This window comes from Leucopleurus acutus (assembly GCF_964270905.1).
Source record: "Leucopleurus acutus genome assembly, chromosome: 3".
Taxonomy (NCBI): domain Eukaryota; kingdom Metazoa; phylum Chordata; class Mammalia; order Artiodactyla; family Delphinidae; genus Leucopleurus; species Leucopleurus acutus.
The window spans coordinates 1,438,134-1,455,092 of record NC_139145.1 but is presented as its reverse complement, the minus strand read 5'-3'; the positions used below and the strand labels follow the sequence as shown (position 1 = coordinate 1,455,092).

Sequence of the window (16,959 nt, the reverse complement as noted above, 5' to 3'; positions counted from 1 at the left end):
CAGACCAAGAGTGGAGGGGCTGCTTCAGACACCCCATGAGCAGAGATGGAGGGGTGGATGGTGGGGCCTGGAGGGGGGGCGGTCTACCAGACAACCCCCACTTCACCCCAGTCTCACCATGAGAGAAACACGAGACAGACCCCCAAAGAGGGACATTCCGCAAAATATCAAGACCACCCAGGGCATCACAAAGTCTGAGAAACCATCATAGCCCAGAGAGGTCACAAGGACATGTGATGACTGTCACATGGGATCCTGGATGGGGTCCTGGGACAGAAGAGGAAATTAGGGGGAAACTGAGGAAATCTGAATACACTGTGGACTTTGATTAGTAATAGTGTATCAATATTGGTTTGTTAAGGGACTTCCCTGGTAGTCCAGTGGTTAAGACTCCAACTTCCACTGCAGGGGGGCACGGGTTCGATCTCTGGTCAGGGAACTAAGATCCTGCATGCCGTGCAGCCAAAAAAAAGAAAAAAAAATGGTTAGTTAATTGTGACACATGTACCAGACTTTATATTAGGGACGCTGGGTGTGAGTTATGTGGGATCTCTGTGCAATTGTCTCAGTCACCTCAAGCTGCCGGAACAAATAGCATAGACGGAGCAGCTTAAACAGCAGGCGTTTTTTCTCTCCCACTTTTGGAGGCTGGAGGTCCAAGATCCAGGTGTCGGCAGTGTTGGTTTCTGGTGGGAGCTCCCTTCCTGGCTTGCAGACGGCTGCTTCCGGAAGGAACACAGCCTTCTATTATTTAGAACTCTGACCTCCAGAACCGTCAGAGAATAAATCTGTGTTCCTTTAAGCCACTGGTTTGTCTCATTTGTTATAGCAAGTGCAGGAAACTCATACACGCTCTTCCCAGCAAGGGCCCCGTGGGGATCCCGCGTGTGCCAGCCCAGCCAGCAGTCATGTTGAATCCGTGTTTATGTTTTGCGTGGAGCCCCCGACGCCTAGGGCGCTGTTGATGGCTGTCACGTCTGCACAAGGAAGACCCTTGCTTAGGGAAAGAGAAACGCCCCCAGCTCTGACCTCCTTTTTCTCTCTGTCTTCTGCTGGCTTCCAGGTCGCCGTCCCCACGTCTGGGAGCCATGGAGCCCACCGCCGGTGACTTACAGCTGGTGCCCAGGGCAACCAAGGACATCCAGCCTACAGACGCCGCATGCTGCCGGGCAGCCCTCTCGGCCATGGTGGCCACCGGCATCATCATGGTCACCCTGGGAGTCCTTGTGGGTGAGTGGCCACAGACTTGCACGGGTCCACACGGCAGGCGGCTTGCACTCAGATGCCTGGGAGTGGCTCAAAAGTGTCCCAGAGCAAAGGGCTGAGCATGCAGTACACAGAGGCCGCCCAACAGCGAGGCGATGGGACCGGGTTCTGAGTGTGGCTGCACTTAGTCCTGGGCTAGCGGTGGGTGCCTGGGTGTCGAGGCAATACCTGCAAATTTCAGGTTTCCTACCAGTGGGATTCTTTATTTTTTTTAATACCATGTGTTTGATTTTGTTTTTTTAAATTTTTATTTGGTTGCGCTGGGTCTTAGTTGCTTAATGAAGATTCACAACCAGGGTGAAATGCAGACCAGTAGGGAAATGAACTTTTTAAAAACCCCTGAGAGGGGCTTCCCTGATGGCACAGTGGTTAAGAATCCGCCTGCCAATGCAGGGGACATGGGTTCGAGCCCTGGCCCAGGAAGATCCCACATGCCACGGAGCAACTAAGCCCGTGCGCCACAACTACTGAGCCCACGCGCCACAACTATTGAAGCCCACCTGCCTAGAGCCCTTGCTCTGCAACAAGAGAAGCCACCGCAATGAGAAGCCCACACACTGCAAAAAAAAGTAGCCCCCACTTGCCGCAACTAGAGAAAGCCCGCGCACAGCAACGAAGACCCAACGCAACCAAAAATAAAAATAATAAATAAATAAATTTATAAAAATAAAAACCTTGGGCTTCCCTGGTGGCGCAGTGGATGAGAGTCCACCTGCCGATGCAGGGGACACGGGTTCGTGCCCCGGTCTGGGAAGATCCCACATGCCGCGGAGCAGCTGGGCCCGGGAGCCGTGGCCACTGAGCCTGCGCGTCCGGAGCCTGTGCTCCACAGCAGGAGAGGCCACAACAGTGAGAGGCCCGCATACCGCAAAAAAAATAAATAAATAAAAAGAAAAAATAAAATAAAAACCTTGAGAAATTTGAAAAGTCCCCCAAAGTATAAGTGAGCAGTCGTTGACTTTCCCACCTCCCACAGTCAAAAGTGGCTCCCACTTCATGTTTGCTTCTAATGTACGTACATTCATATTATTTACAATGAAACATACGAAATGATGACCTGTGGTGAATGCTGCGAGGCTGCAGTTATAAAAACACACAAAGGAAGGTCTTTTTATGTCAGTGGAAGGGTCCACAGAGCCCTGCCGCCTGCATAGAATTCCAGGGCTGCCCCACACCTCGACGTGGTAGCCCTGAGCCACAGCGCTGTTTAGACTGAGTCAGCTTAAATTAAATAACAGGTAAAGTCCAGTTCCTCCGTCCCCACCAGCCACATTTCACGAGTAGTTCGTGGCTCCTGCAGGGGATACTCAGATCTAGAACCTTCCGTCATCAGGGGAAGTTCTGCTGGGCAGCCCTGCTCTGGACCGGGCTCCCGCTGAGATGAGCTTGCTAGTTCTGTGTGGGAATGTAAAGGTCTCCTTTCGTCCTTGACATGCTCATGGTAACTGGCAGTTTTGGGGGAAAATGCTGTCATATGGCAAAATAATAAGTTGGTAATCCAATGTGGGATGTATATTTTTTAAATATATATATTTAAAATGTATTTTTAAAAATATATTTAAGGGGCTTCCCTGGTGGCGCAGTGGTTGAGAGTCCGCCTGCCGATGCAGGGGACACGGGTTCGTGCCCCGGTCCGGGAAGATCCCGCATGCCGCAGAGCGGCTAGGCCCGTGAGCCATGGCCGCTGAGCCTGCGCGTCCGGAGCCTGTGCTCTGCAACGGGAGAGGCCACAACAGTGAGAGGCCCGCGTACCGCAAAAAAAAAAAAAAAAATATATATATATATATATATATATATATATTTTTTTTTAAGATATATATAATATATTTAAATATATATATTTGTGAATATCTGGAATAAGTCAGAGGCTGGCACGGCTGACAGAGGCCCTCTAGTGGCTGTGGGGTGAAATGCATGAAAATTGGGCTCTGTTGGTGGGTGGGGGGTGGCCGTGTGTTCGTGTGTCCATGTGTCCTCACGCTACGGAGAGACAGGGGACAGTTGCACACCTCCAGTCTAGAAGCACAGCTACATTTTGGGATAACAGGTAGATAAAATCTCCAGCAGGACCTCTGAAACTGAGGAAGGCTCTAAGAAACACTTAAAATTTAAAAACAATTTTTAAATTACAATTCAAATTTGTCCCCTTCCCAGACAGCTCAAAATTTTATTTGGAAGTATAAAATTTTACACGGGCCCTTGCTGGGCTGTTTCTCCAGTTGCCTGGGAGCCCATGGTTATTTCAGAGGGAAAGTGTGAGGCTTATTTGGGGCCCAGAACATAAGCACATGGGTCTACACAGCAGGGTTCTTGTTTTCTTTCTTTTTAGTTCCTTGCATGAGAAAACACACCAATTTTAGAATTACTTTAGACTCTTCTATCTATTGAATAAACAAATATCTAAATATCGAGCTGGTTGAATATTCATTCAAATAAATAGAGCTGGGAACCAGCTTTCACAGTGTAGGTGGCTGCTACTTCTATTTCTTAATTTAAAAAATTTTTTTCAAGTTTTTTGTTTTTTTTCTGGCCATACCACATGGACTGTGGGATCTTAGTTCCCCGACCGGGGATTGGACCCAGGCCCCAGCAGGGAAAGCGCTGAGTCCTAAACACTAGACCACCAGGGAACTCCCTACTTCTAGTCTTTTAATTTTGTAATTATGATCATTTTTGACTGACGGACCCCTTTGCCAGTCTCACATATTTTCGACAGTTAGAAACACGTGTCTTCATGTATCACGTAGGGTTGTATTCTTTACAACATTGTATGACGGTTCTTCTTTGCTGTTGTGTACTTTTGACAACCGTTGGAAACTATTATTCAGAGGGTGGTGTCGTGGGCCGGGGTTCGAGGGTCCTGGCACCCCTGGCTGTGCCCCTGGGGTATATGGTGCCCCTTCCCAGGGAGGAGGTGGGAATTGTCCCAGAGTCGAGGGAAGGTCTTCCTTCTGAGGCCATTTCAGCCATTTTTGGCTAGGATCCAGTCCTCCCCTTAGGGAAACCTGGGGATGCCTGGGGCTTTGGGTACCTGGGGGCCTTTGGGTGGGTGATGGGTGAGAGCCGATAAGGGAGCACTGTTAATAATCACTCAACCCCCGGGAAGTCAGCCCACCCCCCGTTTGTTGGGGGTGACCACCCCAGGGTGATGGGGGGCCTCAGAGGCCGGCTTGACTGAGCCCTGCCCCTGCAGGTGGGCGCTCTCACGGGGCCCTGGTCTTGTCCGCAGCCTCCCTCTCTACACAGGGTGTCAACGTGGAGCACACAGCCGAGCTGCGAGGGATCCGGTTTGCCCCCAGCTTGCAGCAGGAGACCTCAGACTATTACCGCACGCTGACGCCCACTCTGGAAACGCTGGTGAGGGTTCTGGGAGCCAGGGGGGCCACGTGGGAGGCCAGGGGCTCTGACTGAGGCAGCAGAGCAATGGGAGGCCCAGGCAGCCTCTGAGGTAGGGAGGGGGCCCCATGGGGTAAAGAGGGCAGGGGCTGATGCATTCCAGAATGCAGGGGAGGGTAGCATTCGATGGGAACTGACTGCTGCAGGATCCGTAGGCCACGTTGAAAGGTTGTAAACTGCATTTCGGTAGAGAAATCAGAACCCTCCTACGCGGCTGGTGGGAGTATGAAAAGGGGCAGCCACTGTGGAAAACCGTCTGGCAGTTTCTCCAAACGTTAAAAGTGGAGTGACTATCTGACCCAGCAATTCTGCTCCTGGGTGTCTGCCCCAGAAAAACAAAACCGTGAGTCCACACAGAAACTTGTACACGAATGTTCATGGCAGCGTGATTCATAACAGCCCCAAAGTGAAAGCAACCCAAATGTCCATCGACAGACGATGGATAAACAACTGTGGTCCCTCCACACATGGGAGCATCACGCAGCCACGCAAAGGGGTGAAGCCCTGACACTCGCTACAACGTGGACGGACCTTGAGAACATGATGCTCAGTGAGAGAAGCCAGACACAGAAGGACACACAGGGTGTGATTCCACGGATGGGAAACGTCCAGAACAGGCAGATCCACAGACACAGACAGTGGGTTCCTCGTTGTCAGGGGCTGGGGAGAGGATGGGGGTGACTGCTGATGGGAATGGGGCTTCTTTTGGGGTCATGAGAATGTTTTAAAATTGTGATGAGGTTGTACAACTCTGTGAATATACTAAAACCCATCTAATTGTACACTTGTAGAAGGTGAGTTTTTATGGTAGGTGACTTTTAAAACATAGTTTAAAATTTTATCCTAAGGGAAAGAGAAAGGTGACGAGGTAAGGATTCATTTTAAATGTGTGATAAGATGTGAGAGAAGCAGGGGGACAGTTAGGAGTCACCATCGTCTAGACCAGGAGTCAGCAAACTTTCCCCGTAATAGGGCCAGATGGTCAATATTTTTGGCTTTTGGGGGCCAGAGAGTCTGTCTTGACTGCTGGGCCTTGTGTTGTAGCCTGAAAGCCGCCATAGATGACGTAGATGAGTGGGTGTGGCCGTGTGCCAATAAACCTTTATTTATGGACACTGAAATTTGCATTTCATACCATTTTCATGCACCGTGAAATATTTTTCTTTTGTTTTTTTTTTTTACATTTAAAAATGTAAAAACCATTCTTGTCCGTGATCTTTGCAAAAACAGCCAGTGATTCTAATTCAGCACATGGGCCGTATTGCTAATCTCAATCCCGTATCTTAAAGCAGCAAGGTCCAGTAGAAACGTAACAGAAGCCCCATGTGTAATTTAACATTTTCTGGTAGCCACTTTTAAAAAAAAAAAAGTAAAAAGAATCAGGTAAGATTATTTTTCATAATACATTTTATTTAACCCAGAATATCCAAAATGTTATCATTTCAACATGTCACCAACCTATATAAAGCACGGATTAATGAGATATTTTACATTCTTTCCTTTGTATTGAGGCTTCCAAACCTGGTGTGTCTTTTTTTTTTTTAAGTTTATTTATTTTTTGGCTGCGTTTTATCTTTGTTGCTGCAAGCGGGCTATCTCTAGTTGCGGTGTGTGGGCTTCTCACTGCGGGGGGCTTCTCGTTGCAGAGCACCGGCTCTAGGCGCGCAGGCTTCAGTAGCTGTTGAACCCGTGTCCCCTGCATTGGCAGGTGGATTCTTAACCACTGCGTCACCAGGGAAGTCCCCCAAACCTGGCGTGTCCTTTACACTCACATCTCAGGGTGGATACTGAGCTTCCACTGGGAAAACTCCATCCCTACTTAGAATTTGTAACGTTTACAGACCCAAGATGCTCCAGATATACTTAAGAATTTTCCAGTGACTGAATCAAGTATCCGTTTTGAAATTGAAGCGTGAATTCATTAAAATTGAACAAAATGTGAAAAGCAGTTCCTCTGTGGCACCAGCCACATTTCAAATGCTCAGTTTCTACATATGGCCGGCGGCTGCCATATGGGGTGAGGCAGGTGTAGAACATTTTGGAAATTTGTGGAATGTTCTACAGGACAGTGCAGGTCTGGGTGTGGGCTGTGGGGATGTGGACTCAGAGGGTGCGGTTCAGAGAAGCAAATTGGATTGAGGGTGTTTTAGATGAGCGGATGAACGGGCGTGACTGTGCATCACGTGTGTTTAGGGAGCGAGGATGGTGACCATAGGATTTAGCACCTAAGCAGGACATTCTGCAGGGGACAGGAACGCTGTCAGTGACTACATTGGGAGAGCAGATGAACGGGGTTACGTGGTCACCCTACGTGTGGGTGACGTGAGCTGCCGAGGGGAGAGATGTGGGCCCTTCGGTGCCCAAACCGAGACAATCCTAGGAGACGCGGACAGTGGTCACCCTAACAGCACATGAAGGACGAGGACCTTCCTGATAGCATCTGCTTGCACAAAGTGGGCTCAGCCACAGAGGGTTTTTTTAATGTAAAATTCCCATAAAACATAAAATTATCCTTTTCTTTATTATTATTTTTTTCTTTTGGCCACGCCGTGTAGCTTGTGGGATCTTAGTTTCTCAACCTGGGATTGAACCCGGGCCCCCGGCAGTGAAAGCGCCGAGTCCTAACCACTGGACCACCAGGGAATTCCCTAAAATTATCCACTTTTAAAGTGACTGATTCAGTGGCATTTAGTACATTCACAAAGCTGTGCAACCATCACCTCTAATTCCAGAACCTTCCATCACCCAAAAGGAAACCCCACCCTCATCAGCAGTCACCCCCACCCCCTCTCCCACAGCCCCTGACAACCAGGAACCCACGCTCTGTGTCTGCGGATCTGCCTGTTCTGGACGTTTCCCATCAGTGGAATCACACCCTGGGTGTCCTTCTGCGTCTGGCTTCTCTCGCTGAGCATCGTGTTCGCAGGGTCCGTCCACGTTGTAGGAGTGTCGGGGCTTCACCCCTTTTCGCGGCTGAGTGATGCTCTCGTGTGTGGAGGGACCACGTGGGGTTTCTCCATCATCTGTTGGCGGAGCTATATTTTCATAGGCACGACTTCGAGATGCCTATCCTGTCTCTTAGTTCTGTGAGTTGGCCGCACACATGGAGTTGAAGAGGAGATGCTTTTCCACCCCCTTCCCAGCTGTCCCCCCCAGGAGTCTCCGCAGAGTCTCACATTTGCCACGGTTGTTTCTGTTGTAGTTTGTCAGCAGCTTTCGGGAGACAGAGTTGGAGGCCAGCTGTGTGGGCTGCACAGTGCTCAGTTACTGGTGAGTTGGGGCCTCCTTGGAGGTGGAGGAAACTTGGTGGTTGCCTGAGAGACTGCAGAAGATTCCAGCCAAGAGGCGCCCTCCCTCTCAAGGGCCAGTGTCCTCCCCGCAGGGAGGGCAACGCCAGCATCCTGGTGCGTTTTCGGCTGCACTTTATGCAGCCGGCCCTGTGGACACCGAGCCTGGGCCTGGAGGAGGAGCTGCTGCAGCGGGGACTCCGAGAGAGGCTGCAGGGCCGCGGCATCCCCCTGGCCCCCTATGGCACCATCGTGTCCGCCCAGCTCACAGGCGAGTGGCCCCAGAGACAGGGCGACGTTGGGAGGGGCTGGAGGGACATGCTGGGGAAGGGGAGCCAAGTGAAAGTCGCATTAAACTCGAGGTTTTCCATAATCGCCCCTCTTGGTGACAAGGAAACATATACCCATTGCTTTACCCTCTATGGTCTAGACCAGGGGGCGGCAACCTATAAATATTTTCATCTTTGCCACCCATTGGGTCTCTGTCCAGATGGCTCAACTCAGCTATTATAGCACAAAAGCAGCAAAGACACTATATAAACAAACGGACACCACTGTGTATCAATAAAACTTTATTTACAAAAACAAGTGGTGGGCCGGATTTGGCTCCTGGCCCCTGGTATAGAAATAAGGGTAAATGTTATGCTCTAAAATTCTAAGATTGCTGTGTGTTGTGATTTGAGAACCAGGCATGAGGTCAGACTGCTCAGATTTTAAAATTGTTGCCTTGCCCTTGCCCTGCAGGACATTTACAGTCCCCTCTCCACCACTCCCGACACACTCAGTGAGTCTCAGTAACCTCGCCAGCACTAAGAGAGCTTTCTGCGGGGATGGAAGTGTTTTGGGTCGGTGCCATCCACTCTGGCAGCCACCTGCCCCACGCGGCTGTTGAGCTCTTATTGTGAGGAATGGAATATTTCATCTGATTTCATCTTTGCTGATTTAAGTCAGAATTTAAGTGGATCCCAGGTGGACAGCGCAGACCACTGCTTTGCAATACGATGTTGTCAGAGAACCTCAGTGCTTGCTAAATGAGCTTATATCTCTTCTCCGTTTTGCCGCAGGAAGCCAGAAAGAGCTGCTGACAGAAAGAGACTTAAAATCAGGTATGTTTTGTTGAATGGATAAAGAAGATGTGGTATATATGTGTACAATGGGATACTACTCAGCCATAAAAAAGGATGAAATAATGCCATTTAAAGCAACATGGATGGACCTAGAGATTATTATACTAAATGAAGTAAGTCAGAGAAAGACAAGTATCACTTACATGTGAAATCTAAAATATGACACAAATGAACCTATCTACAAAACATAAACAGATTCACAGACATAGAGAATAGACTTGTGGTTGCCAAGGGGGAGGGGGGTGGGGGAGGGAAGGATTGGGAGTTTGGGGTTAGCAGATGCAAATTATTACATATAGGATGGATAAACAACAGGGTCCAACTGTCTAGCACAGGGAACTATATTCAATATCCTGTGATACACCGTAATGGAAAAGAATATGAAAAAGAATGTGTATCTGTGTGAGCAGACAATTTAAAAGTGAGGCACTTTGAATTATTCAGAGCCAAGCATGATTAAGAGAAGGCATTATCGTTTTTGTTTTGTTTTTAAGTGATGGAAAGTTGTTATTAAAAGAAAAGACAAAAAAACAGTTTGGGGGAAGAAAAAAGAAAAAAAGAGTAGGTATCACCTGGACTCTCATTGCGTTTACTATTTTGGTGACTTTCCTCCCAGACGGCTCATGACACATCTACAGATACATTTATTTAGCTTTACATCAATGGTTCCCAACTAGGGGTGATCCTGCCCCCCCAGGGGACACAGGGTGATGTCTGGGGACATCTGTGGTTGTCACGATGGGGGGTGCTCTTGGCATTCAGTGAGTGGGGCCGGGGTGCTTCTCAACATCCCACAGTGCCCAGGACAGCCCCCACAGAGAATGGGTCCAAATGTGAACCTACACTTCAGTGGCAAATTTTATGTTATGTGTACTTTATTACAATTTTAAAAATTAATTTCACCTATTTCTTACTTTAAAAAAAAATTATTTATTTCGTTGCACCAGGTCCTAGTTACAGCAGGCAGGCTCATTAGTTGTGGCTTGCTGGCTCCTTAGTTGCGGCACGTGGGCTCCCTAATTGCGGCTCACTGGCTCCTTAGTTGTGGCTTGTGAACTCTTAGTTGTGGCATGCATGTGGGACCTAGTTCCCTGACCAGGGATTTAACCCGGGTCCCCTGCACTGGGAGCTCAGAGTCTTATCCACTGAGCCACCAGGAAAGTCCCCCTATTTCTTACTTTTTAAAAACATGGCGGGACTTCCCCAGTGGTGCAGTGGTGAAGAATCCGCCTGCCAATGTAGGGGACACAGTTTCGATCCCTGGTCCGGGAAGATCCCACATGCCGCGGAGCAACTAAGCCCGTGTGCCACAACTACTGAGCCTGCGCTCTAGAGCCCATGAGCCACAACTACTGAGCCCGCGTGCCGCAACTACTGAAGCCCACGTGCGTAGAGCCCGTGCTCCGCAACAAGAGAAGCCACCACAATGAGAAGCACACACACCACAACAAAGATTAGCGCCCTCTCGCCGCAACTAGAGAAAGCCCGCACGCAGCAAGGAAGACCTAACGCAGCCAAAAAATAAATTAATTAAAGTAAATTAATAAATAAATAAAACGTGGCTGATAGAAACGTAGAAGTACATACACGGCACACATACGCTTAGGTTGCATAGCCCTGGCCCCGGTGCTGACTGGCATTCTCATGTGTTACATCTCTGTACTAATTCTGAGAAAATTATTTCAGAAACATTCAGAGAAAAGGAAGCAGCGAAGAGATGCCTTCCACGCTCTAGAGTTTCCGCGTGGAGAGCAGGCGGGAGAGATGGAGTGAGGTCAGGAACGCGGTTCTTGTCTGCCCTCAGGTCACTGTCCAGGGAATGCCTTTTCCTGCGGGAACAGCCAGTGTGTGACAAAGGTGAACCCGGAGTGTGATGACACGGCGGACTGCTCTGATGGCTCCGATGAGGCCCACTGTGGTCAGTCTGCCTGTCTGGCCTGTTTTCTGGGCTATGTCCCCTTTCCAGGTTCAAGTGCTGGCTCTCTGGCCCACTGTGCCCATCACACACAGACACGTGGTCCCGGCATTCAGTGGAGCGGGGCAGAGAAAGGGAGTGGGCACCTGTGATATGACAGGAAACCTGAGCGGCAAGCAGAGAAGGGAGACCTTGAGGTGTGTGGAGTGGAGAGCCTCGGGTGAGAAGGAGAAAAAAATCAGGTCAAACCGTGGGAAGCCTTGAATGCCAGGAACTAGGGGTCTGTCCTATAGGTAGTGGGGAGTCACCAAAAGGATTTGAGCAAGGGAAAATTACAATTGAAATGCTGTAAGAGTAGTCAACATTTTTCTAGCAATGCTAGCCCATGCAGTAAGGTGAGAACAGTGGTTTAAATGTTGGAAAGGAAGAAGGAAAACTATCATAATTTGAATCTGGTTCTCTAAATGAATCAATAAATTAACTGAAAGGATATCAGAAAAATAAGACAGTTCAACAATAAGGGGAAGATAAGATAAATACACATAAAGGAAGCTCTTGTTTTGCTTTATACAATTAATAACGGGTTAGACGATATAATGGAAAAGATCATAGTCTTGATTAATAGCAAAACAAAATAAAATAAACTTGTGTCCTGTATATAATAATAATTATCTAGAATTACAAACCATTGCTGAAGGACATAAAAGCAGACTAAATAAACAGAGACACGGCATCCTATGAAAAGATGGACATATAAAGATTTTGAAACTTGCAAAATACACGGTGAGGGAGACATTCATAGCATCTGGTACCTGGCTGCGGAGGATGATATAGAGGTTGATTGAAATTGGCAGGTGTGGTCGGGGGGTCCCCAAGACTCCTTCAGATTCAGCGATTCACGAGAAGGAGTCACAGAACTCAGTAAAGCTGTTATATGCGTAGTTATGGCTTATTACAGTGAAAGGATACAGATGAAAATCAGCAAAGCAAAAGGTGCAAAGTCCAGGAGAGACCGAGCTCAAGCAAGCTTCCAATTATCCTCTCCCGGTGGCGTCATGTGGACAGCGCTTAACTCATTCTCCCGGCACCATATGTGACAACACACTCAAAGTACTTCCAACCAGGGGAGCTCACCCAAGGCTTGGTGTCCAGGGTTTGTGTTGGGGGTTGGTCACATAGGTACGTAGCATCCATATAGCTAACTTTAGGGTATGATTGTCCTAGAGCTGCTGAATCACAGGACCTCAGGCTGAGTGGATTAAACAACAGAAATGTATTCTCTCCCAGCTCTGGAGGCTAGAAGTCCGAGATCAAGGTGTCCGCAGGGTCGGTTCCTTCTGAGGCCGTGAGGGAGGATCTGTTCCATGTGGTCTCCCAGCTTCTGGTGGTTTGCTGGCATCTTTGGCATTCTTTGAATGCGGTGGCCATGGGGACAACAAACTGCAGACAGACGTGCCAGGAACGTGGCCACACTCCTGCCTTCTTGGGGGTCCTGGATAGTGATCTCTGTCTTGCAGACTGTGGATTGCAGCCTGGCTGGAGGACAGCCGGCAGGATTGTGGGCGGTGTGGAGGCATCCCCGGGGGAGTTCCCTTGGCAAGTCAGCCTCCGAGAAAACAACGAACACTTCTGTGGGGCCGCCGTCATTGGCGCCAGGTGGCTCGTGTCTGCTGCCCACTGCTTCAATGAGTGAGTGCACGTCCCTGAGGGCTCAGAGCCCACCCCACCCCTGTATCCCACCTACCTTCCACTCTGGGAATGCCACCTTTCCTGGGTGGAACTTATTTCCTTCCTTCCTTCCTTCCTTCCTTCCTTCCTTCCTTCCTTCCTTCCTTCCTTCCTCCCTCCCTCCCTCCCTCCCTCCCTCCCTCCCTCCTTCCTTCCCTCTCCTTTTTAAAAGATATTTATTTATTTATTTGGCTGTGTCGGGTCTTAGTTGCGGCACGTGGGAACTTTTGTTGCGGAGCGCGGGCTCTTCGTTGCGGCGTGCAGGCTCTCTAGATGTGGCGCGTGGGTTTAGTTGCCCCGTGGCATGTGGGATCTTAGTTCCCTGACCAGGGATTGAACCCATGTCCCCTGCATTTAGGCAGATTCTTAACCACTGGACCACCAGGGAAGTCCCTCCCTCTCTTTTCTTTTTGTTAAATCTGAATGCATTAATTTTTTTAAATTGTGGCAAAATATATGTAACATAAATTTACCATTTTCAAGTGCACAGCTCGTTGGCATTAGGCACACTCCCATTGTTGTGCAACCGTCCCCAACATCATCTCCAGAACTTTCTCATCCTCCCAAACTGAAACTCTACCCCTTTTAAACCGACTCCCCAGCCTCTCCCCGAGCCCCTGGCCCCACCATCTACTTCCTGTCTCTGTGGATCTGACTCCCCCAGGGACCTCCTGTGTGTGGAATCAGACAGTACTTGTCCTTTTGTGACTGACATTTCACTTAACCTGTTTTCAAGGTTCGTCCACGTTGTAGTGTGTGTCACTGCTTCTTTCCCTTTCACGGCCAAATAATATTCCAGTGTGTGGATGGACATGTGTTTATTCTTTCATCCGTCGACGGACACTTGGGTTGTGTCCACCTTTTGGCTGTTGTGAATAATGCTGCTGTGAACATGGGTGTGCAAGTGTCTGAGTCACTACTTTCAATTGCTTTGGGTATAAACTCAGAGGTGGAATTCCTGGGTCATATGGCGATTCTGTGTTTACCCTTTTGAGGAAACACCATCCCGTTTTCCACAGCAGCTGCCCCATTTTCCGTTCCCACCAGCAGTGCACAAGGGTTCCAATTTCTCCACATCCTTGAGAAGTTCCTTTGACATTTATTGTAAAGCTGGTTTGGTGGTGCTGAGTTCTTTTAGCTTTTGCTTGTGTGTAAAGCTTTTGATCTCTCCATCAAATCTGAATGAGACGGGGCTTCCCTGGTGGCGCAGTGGTTGAGAGTCCGCCTGCCGATGCGGGGGACGCGGGTTCGTGCCCCGGTCGGGGAAGATCCCACGTGCCGCGGAGCGGCTGGGCCCGTGAGCCATGGCCGCTGAGCCTGCGCGTCCGCAACGGGAGAGGCCACAGCAGTGAGAGGCCCGCGTACCGGAAAAAAAAAAAAAAAAAATCTGAATGAGAGCCTTGCTGCCTAGAGTATTCTTGGTTGTAGGCTTTTCCCTTTCATCACTTTAAATACATCCTGCCACTCCCTTGTGGCCTGCAGAGTTTCTGCTGAAAAGTCAGCTGATAGTCTTACAGGAGTTCCCTTGTACGTTATTTGTTCCTGCTCCCTTGCTGCTTTTCATATTCTCTCTCTAATTCTTGTCTTTTTGATTATGATGTGTCTTGGTTTGTTACTATTTGGGTTAATCCCGTATGGGACCCTCTGTGCTTCCTGGACTTGGCTGGCTGTTTCCTTTCCCAAGTTAGGGAGGTCTTCCGCTGTTATCTCTTCACATATTTTCTCAGGCCCTTTCTCTCTGTCTTCTCCTTCTGGGACCCCTATAATGTGAATAGTAGCATGATGGATGTTGTCCTAGTGTCTGTTAAACTGTCCTCATTCCTTTTCATTGTTCTTTTCTTTTTTCTTTTGGGGGCAGTGATTTCCACTACTCTGTCTTCCAGCTCACTGATCTGTTCTTCTGCCTCATTTAGTCTCCTTTTGATTCCTTCTGCTGTGTGTTTCATTTCAGTTATCGTATTCTTCATCTCTGTTTGGTGGTTCTTTATATTTTCTCTTTGTTTAAAACGTCTCACTTCTTACTCCGTGCCTCCGCTCCTCTCCTGAGTTCTATGATCGTCTTTACGATCACTACCCTGAACTCTCTCTCAGGTAGGTTGCCTCTCTCTACCTCACTTAGTTCTTCTCCTGGGGGTTTATCTTGTTCCTTTGTCTGGAACATGTTCCTCTGTCACCTCATTTTGTCTGAGTTGCTGTTTGTATTTTCATGTGTATGGTAGGTTCGTTGTTTCTCAACCTTGGAGGAGTGGCTTCTGGAGGACACGTCCTATGCACCCCCGCAGTGCACTCCCCGCTCATCACCCAAGCTCCATGCTCTAGGGGTTCCCTCTAAGAGGGCTGCGTGGGTCCTTCTGTCGTCGCAGGCTGACTGTGTGGGCGGTCTGCTAGGCTTGGTTGGCTGCCAGGCCCCGTCTTATGTGGACGCTGCTGGCTGCGGTTTAGTGGGGCTTGGTCACGAGGTGGCCGGTTGTGGGATCCTAGGGGGCCTGGGGTTAGTGCCCGACTCCTGGCAGGCAGAGCTGGTTCCTGGGGTCTGCCTGCAGGGCCCAGGGATCCCAGAGCTCGTTTCAGAGCATTGGTGGGGGGGTGGGGAAGGGGCGGGTTTCGGCTACAGTTGGGTATGGGTTCTGGAGCGTCCCAGAGGTGGCCTTGGCTTACTGGTGGGCAGGGCTAGGGTCTGGCCTTCAATGCGGGATCATGGTTTTCTTGCATCTGGTGTCCGCCCACTGGTGGGCGGAGCTGGGTCTTGGCCCTCTGGTGGGCAGGGCTGTGTCTAGGGGCAGCTGTGGGCTCAGGGGGGGTCTAAGGCAGCCTGTCTGCTGATGGGTGGGGCTGTGTCCCCGCCCAGTTAGTTGATTGGCCTGGGGCGTCCCAGCACTAGCGCCTGTGGGCTATTGGGGGTGGGCCCGGGTCTCCGCACTAAAGAACCAAGATGGCGGCCGCCAACATTAAGTCCCCAGGGCGACCCATGGCCGCCCGCGCCTTGCCTCCCCAGGAGACCCTCCGAGAGCAGCAGGTAGGTTTGGTCCAGGCTTCTATCGGATGACTGCTTCTGCCCCGGGTCCCAGTGCACGTGGGATTCTCTGTGTGTCCTTTAGGAGTGAAGCCTCTATTTCCCCCAGTCCTGTGGGGCTCCTGCGACTAGCTCTGTGGGCCTCCGAAGCCCAATGCTCTGGGGGGCCCAATTCCTGGTGCTGGACCCCCAGGCTGGGGAGCCTGACGCGGGGCTCGGAACTCTCGCTCCTGTGGGAAAACCTCTGCAACGTGATTCTCCTCCAGTCCGTGGGTCCCCCACCGGGGGCCACGGGGTTTGATCATATCATGAGTCCACCCTTCCTTCTCATTTTGTTGCGGTTCCTTCTCTCTGTCTTCGGTTGGAGAAGATCTTTTCTGGTAGGTTCCAGTCTTTTCCATCGATGGTGGTTCTGCAGGTAGTTGTGATTTGGGTGTGCTCCTGAGAGGAGGTGAGCTCAGGGTCTTTCTACTCCGCCATCTTGGCCGATCTCCCAGTCTCTCCACATCCTGGCCATTACTTGTCACTTTGTTTGTTTTTAATAATAGCCATCCTAATGGGTGTGCAGTAATGTCTCACTGTGGCTTTGATTTGCGTTTCCCTAATGATTAGTGATGTTGAGCGTCCTTTCATGTGCTTATTGGCCATTTGTGTGGCATTTGTGTGGCATTGCTCCATCTTCTTGGGAGCAATGCCCAGTTTTTTGTTTGTTTGGCTGTGTTGTGTCTTCGTTGCCGAGTGCAGGCTTTCTCTAGTTGTGGCGAGCGGGGGCTACTCTTTGTTGCAGTGCACAGGCTTCTCATTGCAGTGGCTTCTCTTGTTACGGAGCACAAGTTCTAGGCGTGTGGCCTTCAGTAGTTGCAGCACGCGGGCTCAGTAGTTGCGGCACGCAGGCCCTAGAGCACGCAGGCTTCAGTAGTTGTGGCGCACGGGCTTCAGTAGTTGTGGCTCACAGGCTCTAGAACACAGGCTCAGTAGTTGTGGCGCACGGGCTTAGTTGCTCCGCGGCATGTGGGATCTTCCTGGACCAGGGGTCGAACCCCTGTCCCCTGCATTGGCAGGTGGATTCTTAACCACTGCGCCACCAGGGAAGTTCCTTTGCCCAGCTTTTTTTTTTTTTTGCGGTACGCGGGCCTCTCACCGCTGTGGCCTCTCCCGTTGCGGAGCACAGGCTCCGGACGCGCAGGCTCAGCAGCCATGGCTCACGGGCCCAGCCGCTCTGCGGCA

At 50.0% G+C, this 16,959-nt stretch overlaps 1 protein-coding gene across 1 annotated transcript in view; it reads left to right on the top strand.

The window, feature by feature from the left end:
* Window positions 1–1,088: 1,088 nt before the first annotated feature.
* Window positions 1,089–16,959, top strand: part of TMPRSS9 (transmembrane serine protease 9) — a gene marked incomplete at both ends in the record, with an annotated part of 30,454 nt that continues 14,583 nt past the window's right edge. The window contains 7 exons of the mRNA XM_082836235.1: window positions 1,089–1,230; window positions 4,496–4,623; window positions 7,865–7,932; window positions 8,045–8,224; window positions 9,018–9,055; window positions 10,881–10,994; window positions 12,509–12,680. Of these exons, the coding sequence (XP_082692361.1) occupies window positions 1,089–1,230; window positions 4,496–4,623; window positions 7,865–7,932; window positions 8,045–8,224; window positions 9,018–9,055; window positions 10,881–10,994; window positions 12,509–12,680 (842 nt within the window). The remainder of the gene's footprint in view (window positions 1,231–4,495; window positions 4,624–7,864; window positions 7,933–8,044; window positions 8,225–9,017; window positions 9,056–10,880; window positions 10,995–12,508; window positions 12,681–16,959) is intronic.